Genomic DNA, 19,123 nt, shown 5'->3' with positions numbered 1-19,123 from the left:
ATGTCGTCCAAAATCACTCAAAAATGTCATAGTATAGTATGTGGTCCAAAATCACCAAAAAAAGTCATAGTATAGTATGTCGTCCAAAATGGTCAAAAAAGTCATAGTATAGTATGTCGTCCAAAATCACTCAAAAAAGTCATAGTATAGTATATTGTCCAAAATCACTAAAAAATGTCATAGTATAGTATATCGTCAAAAAAAGTCATAGTATGTCAATTTACAAGTGCATTATTTGATATAAACACTGTATGGCAGCACTTCTTGGGGGGCTCAAAATGCTTTAGAAATATACATGACCACAAATGACCAACAAATTAAGTTCTATCAATAGTCTTTTATTTGGCGATACAGTTCATTCATTCAATAATTAATATACATGATATATACACAAGCAAACAAAGGTATTCATGTCCCTGTTTAGCCGTCTTGCAGTGAAAGTTGGCAGTGCATTCTTGGCCTTTTTTTATTTTTTACAGTGTCGATGCGTTTCTTCACTTCGTTCTCTCGCACACTGCTTCAGTCACGTCATCAGCCGTGCGTTCAATCTTCATTCTCCTCTCAGAAGTATCTGCTCATCTACGCCAGTACTGAAGAGAGACAAGAACACAGTTAAACGCTGTCAGCTGGGATTAGAATATTATAGTGACATGCATACTACGAGAATTTTGTGGCTCAAAGTATGTCGTCCAAAATCAGTCAAAAAAGTCATAGTATAGTATGTCGTCCAAAATCACTCAGAAATGTCATAGTATAGTATGTCGTCCAAAATCACTCAGAAATGTCATAGTATAGTATGTTGTCCAAAATCACACAAAAACATCATAGTATAGTATGCCGTAGAATAGTATCACGTTCTTGGATGATTTTGCATGGCATACATTTTGGTCTGACCATTTTAATGTTGATTTAAAATTATCGTAAAGCATTTTAAACTATATTTTTTAAATCATTTTATACCTGAAGAGAATATGGGCAAACAAAGGTGCTTATTCAAATATTTGTTATTATGTAAATGAGCCACATTACACATTTAAAACTTGTAAAACACTTGAGTGCAGTGATTTCTTTGAATTATTGATCAGTCTGGTACTTTAGTTTGTGATGGGAATCAGACAAATCATCTCAGCTGTGTTTTTTTAAATGTGCCGTGTGTTCTATCTTACCTGAGCAAACTTGTGTATCTGCTCGACTACAGCGGCAAACAAAGCACCCACACTCTCATCGATCAGACTCTGCATGTAATGAACCGCCTCCTCATCTGACAGGTCCAATCGAAATTTGTCCTGCACCTGGAGGCAAAAATAGTCAACAATACAAATGTCACGTGTTGCTTTACTTTAGGCAGCTCTAAATGGCAACAGTGCCAAGGAAATGATGTACTGATGCAACAAAAAATTCAACACAAAGTCATACTTCAGTGAGATGTCCAAAATGTCACCACAATGTCATAGTCCAGTGTCACAACAATTGATTGATTGGTTTATAAATTAATTGTCAACTATTTTGATAATCGATTCAATCAGTTGGAAAGTCAAATGTGAATATTTCCTGGTTTCTTTACAAGGCAATCATTAAAACTGATTAATTTTAGTTCGTAAAACACTTTTTCAACATTTTTTTAAACAACTAATCAATTTATTGACCATACTAAACTGAAAATTATATTTCCGATGTGGGGCAGAATTCGTCATTGATGCTATGGTAATTGGCACCTAAAGTTTTACCATTTTTTTATGACAACCCATTTTCGACCACTGTAACATTACAAAACAATTGTAATAAGTATTTTCAGAAACTTGAAATGCTACCATAAACAACAGCACCACGAGGCACCGAAAATGTCACAATATTAAAAGAATGTTGGCACAATACAATACCAAAAGAACAACGGTATACTGAGACATAAAAAGATAAATATAGAATAACTGCATTCAAGTGTAATAACACACTTACCTTCTTAACAGTCTTGTCAGGTTCCAGAGCAATGTCAGGGATGTTGGCATCCACCATGAGAGAGAACAAATTCAGGATCAGGTTGGAGTATCTGCAGAATGAAATGGATGTTTCACTGAATTTAGTTCAAGGTGGTGATGTATCCCAATCAAATGATTCATTTTGCTAACGGTAAAAAACTTTTTTAAATGGTTTACTGTACAGCACTGTTATCTAGGCAAATACAAATACTGGATCATTATTGGCAGAAACTCAATTGTAAAAACATTAGCTCAGGACAATCCCTACTGGTCTTAATTCAAATCAGCATCACGTTCTCAGGATTTTATAGTGATGATGATAATAATAATAATAATAATAATAATAATAATAATGTATACCTCACTGCATGAAAATGACTGAAGTACTGCAGGTCCTTCCTCCCTGCTGGTGTTAGACTGTTTAACTAGCAATGCTTTCAGTATACCGCGTGTAACATGTTACTTATCATATATGCAATAAAGCTATTGTAATTTACACAAAAAAATACAATACATATTTTTTGGTTAATATGTATCTTTTTTATATATATATTGTAAATTCATAGATGTGCACGTTAAACTGTACTGTCTTTGCTGCTGTGACACCATACATTTCCCCACTGTGGGTCTAATAAATGACTTAACATGGGAGTGGACAAATATTCTTTGTTTACACAAATACTGAATGTTCATTATTATTGCTACATATCACAACTAGATGTGCCTGCTGCCATGCTTTTAGGCCAACCTCCTGAGATGCAGGAAGGCAGTGTAGCACTGCTTCCTGAACTCCTGGTACTGTTCACTCTGCATGCCTCCCATCCCCTCCACCATCTCTTTACTCAGCTTCATGGGTGGAGGCAGCGGTTTGGGGTCTCTGCCCAGGATGTAGCCAAAGTCGATGTGGAAGAGCTTCCCTAAAAGGAAGAGAGAAGATTCTCGTTCTCAACTGTTCAGCAAACTGTGATGTTCACTGAAACAGTACAGGAGTGGAGCCGTTTGCCTCACCGGTCTTTGTCAGTAGCAGATTGTCAAGATGTCGGTCTCCTACTCCCAGGATGTATGTGATGACACAGTAACCAGCTGGAAGGACACCAGTCAGACATGTGAACTGTAAGTGGGTTTGTTCCCAAAGTAAAACATAGCAACAGACTGATACATCTGATATAACTGTCTCACCACAGCTTTTAACATAGGTGTCCATCACCTCAGAACTGATGCCGTATGGACCTTTTTCACTTGGTGCATGTTTTCTAAAGAAGCTCTGTTAAAACATACGGTATGGTTAAAAGGAAAATATTATTTTGTGAGTTGTGTTATTACATTTGACATATTACATATCAACTATATCTCACCTGGATGTTGCCTTCAGTAGCCAGGACTTCAGCAACAGGAACAGACTGGACAAACTGCATAAAACCTGAAACAAAGCCAATATTTTCCCACTTTTATTGATAGATGTTCAATATGTGCCTGTTTCTTGTGTGTTTGAATGGTCACTGATAGATAGACGTTAGAACAAAAAGTTATGTCCTTCAATTTTTATCCAGATTTTTCTTTTTTAAATGCGTTTTCAATGGAACTAGCAATAATGATTGAGTAATGAGTCATCCTACCGTGCTTGGTGCTGGTTGCCAAAACTTTGTAAGGAGTCAACTTCAGGTCCAGATTCTCTTTTCTCAGAAGCTGAAGACAAAATGTTATTTTTTTAAGTGGTATTCTGTGGTATAATTATTAAAAGTGTAAATCTTGAATACTCGTCATCGTTACACCTGCAACCCTCGCATTCAAAAATGGTACAAAAAAAATAATCATCACAAACTGAAAACGATACACCAATATCCGAGATGATTACTAACCAATCACACTTGGACTTTAATATGAATGTGTGAGTAAGTATTCATACTTTGTCCATGAGTGAGATGATCTGCAGGATGAGCTGGTCCTGTCTCAGGTCGTCTCCATGTTTGAAAATGACTGGATACATGGCTCCATCCTCAGCCTTGAAGATCAGCTTGGCTGGCATCAGTGCACTCTGACACACACACAGACCAAATGATAACCTTTGTATTTAAGGATCGCTCAATGATTAAAACTGATGAGGAAGTGATTTATGAGAATAAACTTTATTCTCATAAATCACTTCCTTATAATAAGGTACTTTAAGGTACTTTAAGGTACTTTATTCAATAAAGTACCTTAAAGAGTGTTGCTGTCTCGGGGATGATGCCTCTAATCTTGATTTGAGGCTCCAGAGGAAGAGGAATTGGCTCAATCTCTGAAAGGTTCACTTTCTCGTTGTCGGCCAGCAGAGCCTGCAGGCGCTCCGTCTACACACACACACACACACACACACACACACACACACACACACAGACACATACACACACACAGAGAGACACTCATGTAAACTTGACTCAACAGGATCAGTGTCTGCTCCAGTTAAAATCAACAACCAGAGTCAATGCAGTGCTTGTATCTGAATAAGTCAGGCTAATGTAAAAGGGATTTCTTTATATAGTGTACAAAACAAAATATAGTAAGGGTGCAAGTTACTGCAACATGTGATATGAACCACATAAAAAATTACAGTTCAATTGCTTTTAAATGCACAGTGTTGCACAAATTAAGCAAAAGAAAGAAATAAAGCAGATAAAAACCTGTGTGAATGCAGATTAGACACATTTCAACTGGTCAAAAACATGTTTGAACTGGGTTTTTTTGACGAGTAGGAATGGGATATTTATGGCTAATTGGTATTTTAATAGGTGTTTCAAAAGCAATTTCATTTTGTTATTACCTTCTTCTTGCGATTCCCACTCTCCCTTTGCACGGCTTTCATCAGCTGCACCAGTTTGTCTACAAATGTCTGCTGGGCGGCCAAGAGTGACCGCATCACCCTCACACACTTATCCCCCTGGAGCAAAGTAAGAGCATTAATAAATAAATTAAAAAAAAGAGTAAATGCTTCTGGTGTAATGCAAAGCGATCTGCTGACCTTGAGTAAAGCCTGACTGAACCTCCTCATGACATTCAGGTACATCTCATGGGTTTTAGGATCTCTCTGCTGTGTGTCCTGATCTTCACACTCAACGATCACATACCTGGTTGGGAAAACAAATAGGTTTGCCCACAGATGCACAAACTCAGCATTAATAAACTAAAGTGCTCCGGTCTGAGCTGTGTGTACTCACCAATACAAGTAGTTGGCAAGTGTGGAGTTTTTGCAGGCACGGGAGATGAGGAATGTACACAAGTCTTGCTACAAAAGACACACACACATACATCATCATGAGAGGTTAACACAATTAACACTCCAGCTTCTGCTTCATGAGTTTGTGCTTCTCGATTAGTGGGGGTTTTATCAACCTGCTCAAAGCATATTTTCAATATGTGCTTAAAAACCTTCAATGGAAATACAGGCAATTTAAAAAGTGTAATGGAAAAAAAAAAGAAATACGGTAGTATATCGTAAGGTACTCTTTCCTGTTGCATGTATCTACTCAGATGTTACTGAATCCATACAGCAACAAATGTTGTGCTGGCAGTCTTGAGACATCAATATCGCCTAAGCTGCGATGTAAAATAAAGCCAATGAGTGGTGGCAGAGGTCAAGTGACATGATGCAGTATATATCGTATATGGCCCATGCAGTTCAAGATTAATAACGCACCTATTGCAGTGACTTCTGTGTAAGATATAGTCATAATTATTCCAAAAACTGTATCTTTCAAATTGTGAGTTCTGGATTATGATACAAATCATATTATGGATTGTAGGAAATACCTGAATTGGCTGTATTGGGAAAAAACGTGAATGGGCAAGAGGAGGAATGTGTGGATTGATGAGGAAAGCAACATTTCGACACGTAGTTCAAGAAGTGAATGTTACTACAATAAAAGATGGAAGCAAGAGTAAAATGCCTTTTGGTCTTGCTCGGCATTTTAAGTTATCAAGTTGAAGCGTCTTACCCTTTAGTGGGCTCTGCCTCCTACTGCTCATCACAGAGAACCAACTTATTACCAATATTTGCTAAAGAATTTCTTTTTTTAAGGGAAACCTACCTAATGGGATTTATATTAGGGATGATTCCATAACACTTATAAGTCTGAAACCCTAGAGTGATATCACAGCCTTGAGAATGTACTAATCAGATATCGGAGAAATAAAAACCAAGTATCAAACCAAAACCAAAACTGAATATCGTAGTGTTCATTCATAATTTATATATATATATATATGTACATGCGATATACATTTGTACCTCCAGGCTCTCACTGTCAGCTCCTTCCTTGCCTTTCTGTGGAGCAGTGGAGGATACAGATGTGCCAGACAGAATCTGGGAACTACACAAACAGGACAAAGAAACCAGAACAGATTAATAATAATGCATCAGAGAACATGATGAAGTGAGTTTTATTTTTAGGACAACACGGTTGCAGAGTTGCAGTTCTCTGCTCCCAGCTGAGCTGTGGATATGCCAATAAAAATCACAAAACCCAATGACTTCATAATGGTTTCTAAAAGAAAAATAATCAAGTGAGAATGACTGGGATAAATTTAGACCCAGGCAACTGGAGGTAGAAATGAACACAGGACAGCTTCCACATGTGGCTTCCTCCTGAAGCTGCTAACAGTGTTGATAAATAAATGATCCACAGCCGAAGTAGCTGTTGCAATTCCTAATCCAAAGTACTAACCTGTCCAGTGCCGAGTCATCTGAAAGTCCCTGGCTGTGTCTCTTGCTGCCTGGCTCCAGGCCTCCCTGAATATCACCGAAGTTCTCATATTTGAGCGCCTGAACCAGCTGCAGAAGATACATCAGCAGGTCCTAGAAAAGAGAAAAGTGCATAAATATAATGATGGTACAACAAGTGTAAATGTTAGTACAAAATCTTAGACTGAGTGATGCACATGTCGGCACATATCAGACTCAGTTCTATTTCAGCTGTAGCTCTAAAACTATTTTTTTGTTGTTGAAGTATGTTTAATTTAAAGTGAATAATAATAATACTGAAAATTGATTATGAGGCCTAGGCTAAAGGTTAAACACACAAATCACATCAAATGGTCTGTATTTACATATAACACTGTTACATGCCTTTTGCTTGCACAAATACTGTACATTATTTTTAAATAAAGACACACAGAAGCACGTATATCACAAGAGTGATGCTGTTACCCAATTGTTTGATTACTTGTTTTTTATTACACCGGAAATATCAGCAGTTGGGTCATCTCTACAGCTGGAACTATTATAGACCACCTTGTAGAGCCAACAATGGACAAACTAAACATCTTTTGAGTTTTGATGCTAACTGAAGGCTACATATGTTCTCCTACAAGCTTGGAAGGAAAGGGTAAAGTGAGGGTTATTCAGCTGAAACACACAACTTCACTATTAAATGTTGCTAAATTTTATGCACTCGACCTTTAGACGTTTCATATTAGACAATATCTCTAACATATTTATACTTGAGAGAATGAAAGCCTTTCTTCTACAAAAACGAACCTATCATCATCCACCTAGACATACACACTCCTCCCGACCTCTCTGCCATCCGTGCCTACCTCATCATCAGCCTGCTGCAGCCGAGCCACAGCGTAGCGTCTGACCGTCGGGTTGGTGAACTGGGACGACAGCAACTCCAAGGAATCCTCCACATCCATGGGCCTCCACTTCCCCAGTAGCTCTAAAGCCTGCTTAGCCTCCTGGGGCAAATCCCAGTTAACACACTTGAGGAACTTAGTTAAAGCCTGAAGCATGAGGAGGAAGAATTCAAAGAGGATTTAGTTAGAATAAGTGAGGTTTGGAGAGAGCGCTCTGAAAAAAACAGTAGCTGTGGATAAGACAGAGGAGGAACTATCAACACACCCACCTTCTCCTGTGTGGTGAGGTAGTATCTGAACTTCCACACCAGGTCCTGCTCTTCAGAGCTCAGCTGCTTGGTTGGTGGGTAACTCACGATGATCTGTTGGCACGCACACATACACACAATACAAACTGATCAGTTTCAGTGATTGACACTGAAACAAAAAAATGGTCTTGATAGTTTCACACTGGAGGATGTGAGACAAACTTTTAATGATGATTTATTTTTATTTCCTACTACAAAAAAAGACAAATAGTTTCTCACATTTAGCTGGTCACGTGTTGCAGCGTTGGGCTTCAGGTCGTGATCTGACGGCCCACTGCGGAGGCTACGGGCCAGTTTGTGGTGCTTGCTCTCCACCAGGTTCTCCTACGAAAGAACGTAAAAAAATGACAACAGTTTAAAATATTTTCCAATTTTTACACAAAATGAGGTCACCTGACAACATCAAAGTCATCATGAATGCGTCCTCTTACCATCCCCATCTGAGGGTCAGGAACTTTGACGATGTCGCAGCTGGTAAGAATGGGTGATGTGTCGTCTCCATCCTAACAGGTAAACCATATACAGAACAATTTTTATACAGGACGTTTCCCACTTAGTGGACATTACATGTTAATATGAAGCTTGGTTCATGCTCATAAATATGGAAATACCTTTTCATAGTAGACGATACTGTAATCTTTATCATTTGTTTTGACACGAGGGAATTCCACCATGAGGTACATGAAGTTAGAGCTGCGTTTCTCACTCTGCAGAGACACACACAAAGAAGACTTTTAGATTAGAGTGTGTGTGCATGATTGTTTGGCCTGCTCTGGTCCCAGGCAAAATGTGGTGCTACTTTTCCCCTCGTCATCATAATTTATTTGTTTTATAATATCTTCGCACACCTCCCAAACAAATTTTATTGAGAGAACTGATAACAATGGTACAGCCAGTAGTTCACAGTAGCGCTCCGGGTTTGTGTTTTGGCCTTTTGTACCACCCACCCAGTAACCCAGCCCTGTAGCTCCTTATTTCAGAGAAGATATGGCAACCCATGAGGGCCTCAAGCCTGGAGAGGCGGGGGCAATGTTTTCAATCCAGTTTTGAACGCTAATGACCAGAGTTCTGATTCCAACATCTGATTCACGATTTTTTATAAACCTGAGTAAATGGACTTCAAGGTGGGAAAATCATCCCACCTCATTGATCATTTCGATCTCTCTGAAGGTCAACCGGTCCAGCCAGTCCACCTTCACCATGTGACCCTGTCGATGGGCCTTCGTCAGCTGGATGGACACAAGAGAGGGAGAAAGACAGGAAGAAGAAAGTTAATTTTTTTTTTTTACTCAAATACAAGAAAGAAAATGAAGAAAATACGCAGGTTGACGTTCTGTTGCAGCAGTACCGGTCACAGCATGATGACTGGTGTGCAAACAGCTCAACCAATCATGCACAAACTCTGGTGTGCTAGCAGCCAGTCCAGCATCTCTGCTCACAAACTCAGCAGCCAATCCACTCTTCAGTCAGCGTGGGTGTGGGAATGTAAGCACACACTTTGCCATGAACAGGAAGCCCACAACTCAGCAGGTTAGAATTAGCACTCACTCCTAAAACAACATATCTAGAAGAAACAACCTTGTTGAGCCCAAAAGCTTGTCTGGAAATACGTGATTTAAAAAATATCTAAACCAATCAGGTGGTATGAAATGAAAACATACCCCCTGAACTCATCTTCTGAAAAAAAAAATAAAAAAAATTTAAAACAACTTTAGAGTATAACTCCCTCATGTCCACAAACAAAAACAAAAGAAATCCATGCATACACTTACACAAAATACACCAACATATCATAAGAGCAGAAAACATAAAAACTAATGTGTGATGCGTTCAAGAACACAGCCATACCTGTGGACAGACAACACGTCTTCACACCAGAGCCAAAATGTATTTATACTGGTTTATATTAAATACAGAATTTCATAATCTTATCATTTATAATTATTAATCAGCTAAATGTTTGTGTTTTTCAAATGCTAGCAGTTTAAAAAATTAAACATTTGACAAAATTCATATCTGTAATATTTAGTTCATATATTATTTTCTACTTAATATAGATAGGGGCACTGCAGTGCAGACACAGAATGCAGATTGGAGACAGATCAATATTGTTAAATACATTTTATTGAAATGACGCAATTTTTGTACTATTATTATTTATTAATATTATATTTCACTCACATGGAGGAAAAACTGAATTTGGCCAATATATGATGCTTTTTTATGGCCATCAGCTGCACTGATTTATTAAGATTGGCATCAGCCATAGAAAACCATCCACTGACCTCTATTCAGAAGTTTAATTGACTTTCCTGACATAAAATATTGTGTGGCACAAAAAAAAGATTAAATGTGAAAATACATTTTGGCCTGAGCATTGTACTCACACACATACAGAACACACATCACACACACATTCTGCATGGCCAACACTAACTCCTCCACTTGTACTCACATCACTGAGTACCTCCAGGTCAGGGCCCTGGAACAGATGGTTGTTTAGACAGGGCTTTGCTTTGGAGGGTTTCTCTCTTTATCCAATGCACACAATGTTTCCTTTTCACACTCTGTCCTTTCTCTTCCACACATATTTCCTCTCAGCGTTTCAGTCCTACTACATCCTTCACCATTGCAGTTCTTTCTCTCTTAACCCTGTTCTCCTGATAGGAAACATGTTGTACCTTGGCAAGCCTGCCCATCTGGTCCTCTGCCAGGCTGCTGCTGGTGCGTCCTGGTGTGGTGGTGGGCTCTCCTCCATCTCCCTCTACACCTGGCCAAACTTTCAGGTCATGCATGCCTTGTCTGAACATACTAGGACAAGACAGGATGACATGTTCCAGAGTTATCAGTGTTTTTTTGCTCACTTCTGCATTTAAACCTTTGCAGCTGTGGGTGTTAAGCTGATCTTTAAACTTGGTGGCATATCACAACACCACAAGTAATGATGTAAGGGTTAGACTTACCCATACTTGCCAAACAGAGTGACAGTAGTGCCCCCCACAGGTACAGCTCTGCCAGGCCCATATATGTCCCAAACCGTGAGTGCAACCTGGGCACTTTGGGGAAGGTCTGGGTACTTGACTGGCAGCCGCAGCCACTCGTTCCAGCTTCATGATACAGCAGAAGAGTGAACAAGAAAAGCAAATACAAGAGAGAGAATCTATCATAATCTGTCAGAATACTAAAATAAATGTAGTTAAATGTAATTGAAACACAACTTTTATGAAGTTTAAGGAAAAATTATTTGCTCTTGTGGGAGAAATTTTTAGTCTTGTCAACTGTAAATGGAAAAAAAATACAAAAGAAGAATGTTTTAGTGTACAGAGACTGGAACTCACTTCCATCGTGTGCTGAATGCTTTGTACGAGGTACGGACAGGTAAGGCGAGCGGTTTTCCTTCTGCAAACACTTGACAGGTAACGTAGAGGTCGGAGCAATTCTCTTGGTAGAGGCCAGAGAACCGCAGCATAGGGTCTTTAAGCAGTGCTTTGTAGCTCTTCTGCTCTCGCTTACCTTCTAAACTGCCTCTGGAGGAGGGGGGAAAACAGAGAAAAGAAAGAAACACAGAAGATGTTTGTTTGTACCAATTACAGAGTCTAAAGTTCATGTTTAATTGGCTGAGCTATTTTGTGACTTAAATTTCGAACTATTTTGACTTAATACAAGTGAACAGATTTTTTTCACACGCCTGTTACTGTGCCGACATTGTTGACACCCTAATTGATCTTCATGCTGTCTGAGCCATAGAGGAAAAGTAAAATTTGAGTGGTTCAAACAGTTGATTTCAATTTACTGGAGAGAGAATAAGCTTAAAACATTGTTTACTTTAAGAGTTAGGAATTTGGTCCAACTCTAAACACATTGTATTTCACTATTATTAATTATTCTTTGATTAATCTGTTATGAATCAGTTACTGTCAATTACGTTTCAATTTAAAATGCTCTTTTTAAGTAGATTATTATTATAAAGTATAACACAGTTTTACTAATTTGTAATGACAGTGAATACCATTATGCAGACATCATTAATCCATCCATTGATCTTAATTAAAATAGTACAAAGGTTGTTGATTTTCATTTTTATTCCTGATGTACACCTGTCTTTTGCAGTTTATCATTATTATTGTTTGTAGGAGCCAAAATGAAAGAGGTTATAAATAGGGACTAAACCTGGCCTGGGCACATGTTCTGCCCAGAAGCAAAAAAGATTTTTACTGTGAGAGCGAGAAAAAGGTTTGTGACAGTCAGCACATGGATTCAGACCACTGTCTTTATGTGGTTAATATGAGAACTGAAAAATTGAATTGTTATCAAGTCAAAATGGTAAACCAAAGTAATTGACAGATTGCAAAACCATTTAATGTTTCTATTTTTTTTTAGCTCTCATATTGTCCTACGCTCAATGTCAACTTAAAAATGCAGTTCTTATCCTTGCAATAGTTCCTATTTTTGATTAAATCTTTTTAATAACTTAGAATGAGCTTTTCATATTTATATCAGAAGCTAGTTCAGCTCTACATAGACCACCATTTTGGACAGGAGCCCACAACAAACAAACCAAACATCTTTTGAGTGTTGATGCCAACTGAAAGCTACAGGTTAATAAACACACCTGGGAGGGGAGGTCAACATGAAGGCCACCCAGCTGCAACGTGCAACTGTTTCCTTTAAAGCTTTAAACGCTGTACCTTTGAAACACTATCATAAATCAAATTACAACTACAATTTGTCAGAAAAATCCCAAACTTTACACAAGGTGGTTCAGTCCTAGTCAATACAGGATTATTGCGGTGTCGATTACCATCGCTGGTACATTCGGTTAAACTTGATAGAGTATGGAATCTCTATAAAACATGGGTTCACAGCCGGAAAAACACAAAACACGCGGAGAACCACCCCTAAATACTGAATATTCCATTCAATATTTTAATTTACGTAGTGGAGACTTAACTTTTGTCCATAACGTGAGTGTGAACATTGGTTTCATGTCCCCTGAGGTAATATAATGTAGACTCGCATACACAACACAGTAAACACCCTATCAGGTCGCCAGACACCAGATTATTAACACAGCATGACCAAGAAAGCGACGAATTCAGCCAAAACTTACATCTTAAGTTGAACGTTGATATCCAAGTCACAACTGTAAACATAGTTGAATTTATCAGTGTCCATCTTCCGACGGGAAAACACCCAGTTTTCACTAACAACCGGACGACTTCAACATGAAATCCCCCGGACGGCTTTGTAAGCCCCTGCTAGCGGCTGGCTTTGAGACAGGGCCCCGTAGCAGCACAAAAACAGTCCGCGGAGTTCAGCATACACACAGCCCACACGGTTAGAGAGGATTTCAGTCCCTGCACTGGGTTAAAACATATACATATGAACACCTGTTGTTACAGGAAATATTATTTTAACAGCTGTCTGACGAACATGATTTTGTGTTTTTGTTAGCTACACAACACCGCAGTAACTGACATCCAGTCCGGCTGTAGTAATCGATTCTAGATGTTGTAGCACTTAAAACTAGGCCGGCTATCGTTGTATCGTGGATTGATTAGCCTAGCCTCGTGGAGCAAAGGGGAAGTAGAAAAGAGGCGGAGTTTCCGTCTTCCGGCATACTTGTTAAAGGTACATTAGCCTCAATTCCAAAAGGCTTTTTCACACGAGCTCAATTTTTTAAATGTATAATTTGTTTTGTACCAACAGGCATGATTTACCGTGCTTTCTTAAATGACCAGAATATGTCAATTTCCTCAGAAAATACAAATCCTCTCACCATGTGTGTGTTTGTCTCTCCCTCTCTCTGCCTAAATACTTGTGCATGTCCACAAAACCCAACCACATGACTGATAAATGTTACTGTGAGCATCTCAAGGCTTTAGAGATTATTCAAAGGCAATGTACATATTAAGACAGAAACCTTTACAATGTCAAAGAGATAACAGAAACCCAGCAATTCAAACAATGAGCAAGCATTAGGCATCACTGGAGAGAGAAAAAAACTCCCTTTCAATGGGAAGAAATCTCTGACAGAACCAGACTCAAAGATGTGCAGCCATCTGCCTCGACCGGTTGGGGTGAAATGAAAAATGGGGAACAAAGGTGGATACAGAAGAGAGAGACCAGGAGCAGATTTATAGCAGTTGTATCAAGTTATAGGTTGAGAGAGGACATTTCGGAATTGTTTATTACATGTTTATACAAGTCTATATAGGAGCATCACTGAGCTGAGTTTCTCTGAGCCAGCTCTAACTATCATCAGCATCACCATCAAAAGGGAAGGTTTAAAGTCAAACTACAGAGATGCAGAGAGGGTGACTACCTCCCAATCTGACACTGGGAGTTGGTTCCACATGAGACACCTGGTAACTGAAGGCTCTGCCTCCCATTCTACTTCCACAGATTCTGGGAACCACAAATAAGCCTGAATTGTGGGGCTGAAGTGATCTGTTGGGATGATAAGAAAAAACTATTTCTTTAAGTTATGATGGGGCTGGATCATTGAGTGAGCATTTTAAATTGAATTCTGAACTGTATGGGGAGCCAGTGTAGAGAAGCTAACACTGGAGAGAGTTACTTTTTTGTCCTCTCAGTCTTCTCTAACAACTACAAAAAGCCCATTGTGTGAACACATTGTTCTACAAAATAAGTAAAGTAAACTAAATGGCTGTCAATACTAACAATAATACCAATATTATTGTGGTATCAGAGAAATGCAATACACTTTTACCTCAACCACTTATCTGGTAATGCTGAGCTATAGATACGGTATTTTGTTGGCAGTTTGTTGACATTAAATGTTAATCAGTGTGACAAAAACAGAAAAAAACAATCATCTTGTGATGGTTTTATGACACCATTCTCATAAAATTTTAACACAAAGCCTCTCCACTTAAAATGCTCTTGTCATCAATTAACTTCATATCCGTGAAGGGAAACAGGCGTGTGACAGGAAAATCGTGATCTTTTGTTTTGATGAGCTCCTCCCTTTTCATCAGTGATGATGACCACTCATCAGGCTAGCAACTTGTCATCACTGTATTGTAGCAGAGCAATACCACTGCAACGTAGAAATGGAATCCAAACTAAACAAATGAGTAAAAAAGGAAATCCAACTCAGAAATGTCCAAATTATTCCATCAGGCCTTTTTAATTACCTGTATGTTTATATCAATGACAACAGGTCTTCATAGAAACATTGAGCAGCCTGAGCGAGGCAAGTGTGAGTCATAAAACTAAGACTGTTGCAGCACCACCAATGAGGATGACCTACAGTGTTAACACTGTTACTACTGTGGGGGTACCAGAGAAAGGGCACTTGAAGAAACATGTCATTTGGCCCTGGGGCCTTGTGCAAGAGGTTTGAGAGGATTTTTCCAATGTCAATGTACAGATAGCACACAAATGGAAGAAGATGAGCTAATACTTTATTGGACCACGGAGTGATATTGTGCTGCAATGTCAAGCCAGGTTAAATTTGATTTTTTTTCCAGGGGTGAACTTTTTTAAGAACGTTAATACATAACACACTGAAAAAAGAAAATGGTTGAAAATCTATCTATCTATCTATCTATCTATCTATCTATCTACAACAATAACTTCCATTTACATTACATTATCGTATCACTTCTGCAGACATGTTTTTAAATAATAATATTATATTTTTTTTTTTAAATCTCAGAGTGCTACAGATGTAGGTTAGAAGCACATATAAAACATACATTAAAAAATACATGGTGAACCAATGGCCCTATTTATATGATTCCTATTTAAAGGTTTCCACAAAGAACATGAGTCATGTTTGTGGTGGTTCTTACCCTTCTTACTCCTTTTTTTCTTGGTAGGATTCAGTCATTCCATAGATCCTGATGAATGGGTTTCTTAGCAACAGGAATACCGAGTGTTTGTTGTACACTCAGCCAATCACATGGCAGCTCATATAGACATGGTAAAGACAACCTGCTGAAGTTCAAACCGAGTAGCAGAATGACAAAAGAATGACACTTTGAATGTATTGAATTATATCAGAAACTGTTGATCTACAGGGATATTCACACACAACCATCCCTAGTGTTTACAGAGAATGGTCCAAAAAAGAAAAAAACATCCAATGAGCAGCAGTTCTCTGAGAGAAAATGCCTTGTTGATGCCAGAGTTCAGAGGAGCAGATGAGCTAGAGCAGCATAAGACCACACCAGGTGTTACTCCTGACACTTTATTAGGTCGCCTGTACCCAATAAAGTGGCCACTGAGTACATTTGTACATCCCAGTGTAATGGACCTGAATGAGTAACAATTTAAAGGGCTTCACTGTTTCCTTGACACAAACTCAACATGTTTTTCAAACTCTCCTTGTCAGTAATTTTCCCAAAAGATGTTTTCTCATTTGACATTTTCATTTCAATGTTAGCGTGCACCGTCAACCCGGATGCTCCAACATCCTCCATAGGCTCTGAGATGATATTAAGGGACTGTGAAAGCCATAGCACATGATTCATATTATTTCCATACGCATCAAAGCATTCAGTGACAACTTGTTTCTTGTATGGAAGCATCTGTAACCATTTATCAGGGTCTGTACATTCATGGCCTCTTCGTACCTAACCTAGAGCGACACACTCAGTCTACTGTAGGTTTATATTCTGCTTTACTTGTGTATGTGTTTCATCTTTACTTGTTGAACAGCAGCATGTCCTACAAAACCATAGGAGAGGTCGAGCGGTGGTGAATCATGTTTGATAATTCCATCTCTTCCTCCTCTTCTACTTGGACGTTACCTCTCTCTTTCTCTCTCTCCTCCTGCCCTTCATATCACCACTCCTTCCTTTCCCTCTCTTAGTCATGGCATGGATGTGTCATTCTTTCTATCACTTTGGAGGTTCATGCCTGCTGAAGCGCACCGAGGTGATCTCACAAGCGCCAAAAACAGTGCCAAGAAGACACAAGACTCCCTCCTCTCCATTCAAAAAAAATTAAAAAACAAACACCACCTCCTCATTCCCAGTGGATGGCACAGCCTGGACTGTGGACCACACCTCCACGCCGTGGTGGACGCAGTCAAGACGTATAAATGAGGGTGCAAATGCAGAAGAGGGACCAGAGTCTGCTGTCCAGATCAGATGAAGATGGAAATTGCAAGAGCACACTTGATGCTTGCAGCTGTAGGCTTTCTCCTGTGGAGCAGCGGTGGCTCTGCTGCACCCATGGAGTGCCACTTCGACTCAAGAGGTGAGATCTCAAACTTTTAACATCTCACTGGACATCTTTTCTTCATGTAAAAAATAAAACATACCTCTCCATTATTTAAAAAATTGATTTCTGATTCTAATTTTCTGACCTCCACATGTTGTTCCAGCACGGTGTGTGTTTGAGGGAAGACACTTCTCACTGGGTGAAACCTGGATGGACAACGCTTGCATGCAGTGCACGTGTCTGCACCCGGTTGGCGTCGGCTGCTGCGAGACGTGAGTACACAAACATCCTGCATGTTACTCACGGTTACTCCACTGTCAGCTTCAGAAGGACGGAATGAAGTTACTTCACAGCACTCGATCTAAAATTGATATGCATCATGGAAAAATCTGTGTTATTGCATTTGTCAGTGGAGGACATCCAGACCTTTATTTAAGTAGAAGCAGTGATACAACTTAGGGAAAAGGTACTTACCCAATACAAGTAAAATGTGTTCCCTCAAAAATGTTATTGTTACTAGAATAGAATAATACAATAAATAATAAATAATAACAATAATAACAATACAATACAATTTACTGCAGTTGTAGACAATTGAGGTTCAGTTTCCTCCACACATAAAAATAGCAGTAGATGGATTAATTTGACAAATGCCATTTTATTTGACTGATTGACATTGACTGATTATTGCTTATGTATGCATAAATGTATCAAAAATGTATTTGACAAAGTTATGTTTTAGTTTTTTTTCAACGTCTGCAGTACACAAAAGCAGAGAGAGACCACAATTGTTCATTGCTCAATTTTGCACATCTTTTGTTATGTTTAAACTGTTGTATTTTACCTGATGGAGGAAAAACATTCAGCCAATCACACCTAGAACAACAGTGGCATGATAATGTTGACCATTAGCTGCACTGATTTCATATTGGTCGACCTCTATCTTAAACAATAAGTTATCATTTATAACAGAGTTCAAAATATATCTAATTGTACTTAATGTTTAAAAAAGAAATAAAAACAGCAGCAGAATAATCTAGAAGGTAATATTCAACTATAACTGTGCAGAATAAATGTGGTGGACTACAGTATGTACAATACTGAACAACAAAGTATGTGCTTGGATAAATGTACTTAAGCTACTCTCTAGCATCTGGCATAGAGATTTATTTTCACTGCCATAGCTGAGAACTTCCATTAGCTGATGTTCACCTTCCTATTGGTGCATACAAAAGTTTACAGTGTGCGCACAAAAGTTTACACAAAAGTTTACAGTGTGCGCCCTTGGAAAAGGTTTACAAATGTTTATCTTTACCTCCCGGCATATGCAGGGTGCATCGGCCAGTAGATTTCCCCGCGTGGTGTCAGGTACGGGTGGAGCCAGTGACCTGTAAAGTGACCCTGGTGCAGACGGCTGATCCTCGTCTGCCCTGTTTCCCTGGTGACCACCTCAAGGATCCCAGTCATGGGTCACTTCCTCTTCAGCAGCAGCAGCAGCAGCAGCTTCAGCAGCAGCTGTTTGAGGGGTAGAAACTATAGAAAGCTGCTAAACTCAGCAACTATCTGTTCAGCCTGTTTGCCTGTGAAACCATTACTCACTTCATCTAAATAACAGTAACTATTGTCATATACATACTGTACAAATACAAATCATTAACAGCATATATAAGTTTCAGTGAAGGAAATGTGACACTTGTCTGTGAAGGAATATTTAAGTAAGACCTCAGAATTTTCCAGCAGAAATCACCGAACATGATGCTTCAAATAAACAAATTTAGCATTGACTTTTCATTAGATAAAATGCCCTTTTCAGGATCAGTCTACGTGTGGTCATCATAGGCTTTAAAGTAGAGGAAACCTTCACTTTAATATTCATACTGGGAGCTTTTTGTGCTGAAGATATAAAAGATTTGTACAAAAAAACTATGTACATGATGCCAAATGCCAGATTATTATTATTATAAGCATATACCGTGTCATACACAATCTACTGAATTTGACCTGTTCTCTGCTGTAACTCATTTAACCCCAAAA

The 19,123-nt window shown here is 38.8% G+C and overlaps 2 protein-coding genes across 2 annotated transcripts; one reads left to right on the top strand and one right to left on the bottom strand.

The window, feature by feature from the left end:
• Positions 1-322: 322 nt before the first annotated feature.
• pik3c3 (phosphatidylinositol 3-kinase, catalytic subunit type 3) lies at positions 323-13,419 on the bottom strand. The gene is made up of 25 exons (XM_044017140.1): positions 13,005-13,419; positions 11,233-11,421; positions 10,858-11,001; positions 10,576-10,705; positions 9,037-9,123; positions 8,506-8,601; positions 8,326-8,397; positions 8,114-8,218; positions 7,856-7,948; positions 7,548-7,733; positions 6,677-6,807; positions 6,241-6,322; positions 5,171-5,238; positions 4,975-5,080; positions 4,777-4,893; positions 4,175-4,306; positions 3,883-4,011; positions 3,593-3,662; positions 3,332-3,396; positions 3,156-3,240; positions 2,985-3,059; positions 2,725-2,893; positions 1,957-2,047; positions 1,167-1,292; positions 323-590 (listed from the first exon to the last, which is right to left on the bottom strand). The coding sequence occupies exons 1-25, from the start codon at positions 13,067-13,069 to the stop codon at positions 576-578; spliced, it is 2,628 nt and encodes an 875-aa protein (XP_043873075.1). The 5' UTR covers positions 13,070-13,419; the 3' UTR covers positions 323-575.
• Positions 13,420-16,043: 2,624 nt separating this feature from the next.
• Positions 16,044-19,122, top strand: msmp1 (microseminoprotein, prostate associated 1). The gene is made up of 4 exons (XM_044017141.1): positions 16,044-16,126; positions 16,986-17,125; positions 17,253-17,361; positions 18,421-19,122. The coding sequence occupies exons 1-4, from the start codon at positions 16,044-16,046 to the stop codon at positions 18,617-18,619; spliced, it is 531 nt and encodes a 176-aa protein (XP_043873076.1). The 3' UTR covers positions 18,620-19,122.
• The last annotated feature ends 1 nt before the right edge of the window (position 19,123 follows it).

Source organism: Solea senegalensis, unplaced genomic scaffold (genome assembly GCF_019176455.1).
Source record: "Solea senegalensis isolate Sse05_10M unplaced genomic scaffold, IFAPA_SoseM_1 scf7180000015112, whole genome shotgun sequence".
Lineage (NCBI taxonomy): Eukaryota > Metazoa > Chordata > Actinopteri > Pleuronectiformes > Soleidae > Solea > Solea senegalensis.
Note: the sequence above shows the minus strand (reverse complement) of the source record. Positions and strands in the feature narration are given on the sequence as shown.

What these genes read in the sequence shown, in the direction of transcription:
- pik3c3 (XM_044017140.1), bottom strand. Translation starts at nt 13,069, where the DNA reads ATGGACACTGATAAATTCAACTATGTTTACAGTTGTGACTTGGATATC. An exon ending in GGCAACCAGCACCAAGCACG is followed by an intron (nt 3,397 to 3,592) that starts GTAGGATGACTC and finishes GCTTTGTTTCAG; the next exon opens with GTTTTATGCAGTTTGTCCAG. An exon ending in CACCTATGTTAAAAGCTGTG is followed by an intron (nt 3,060 to 3,155) that starts GTGAGACAGTTA and finishes GTGTCCTTCCAG; the next exon opens with CTGGTTACTGTGTCATCACA.
- msmp1 (XM_044017141.1), top strand. Translation starts at nt 16,044, where the DNA reads ATGCCAGAGTTCAGAGGAGCAGATGAGCTAGAGCAGCATAAGACCACA. An exon ending in GACACTTTATTAGGTCGCCT is followed by an intron (nt 16,127 to 16,985) that starts GTACCCAATAAA and finishes GTGCAAATGCAG; the next exon opens with AAGAGGGACCAGAGTCTGCT. An exon ending in GTGCCACTTCGACTCAAGAG is followed by an intron (nt 17,126 to 17,252) that starts GTGAGATCTCAA and finishes ATGTTGTTCCAG; the next exon opens with CACGGTGTGTGTTTGAGGGA.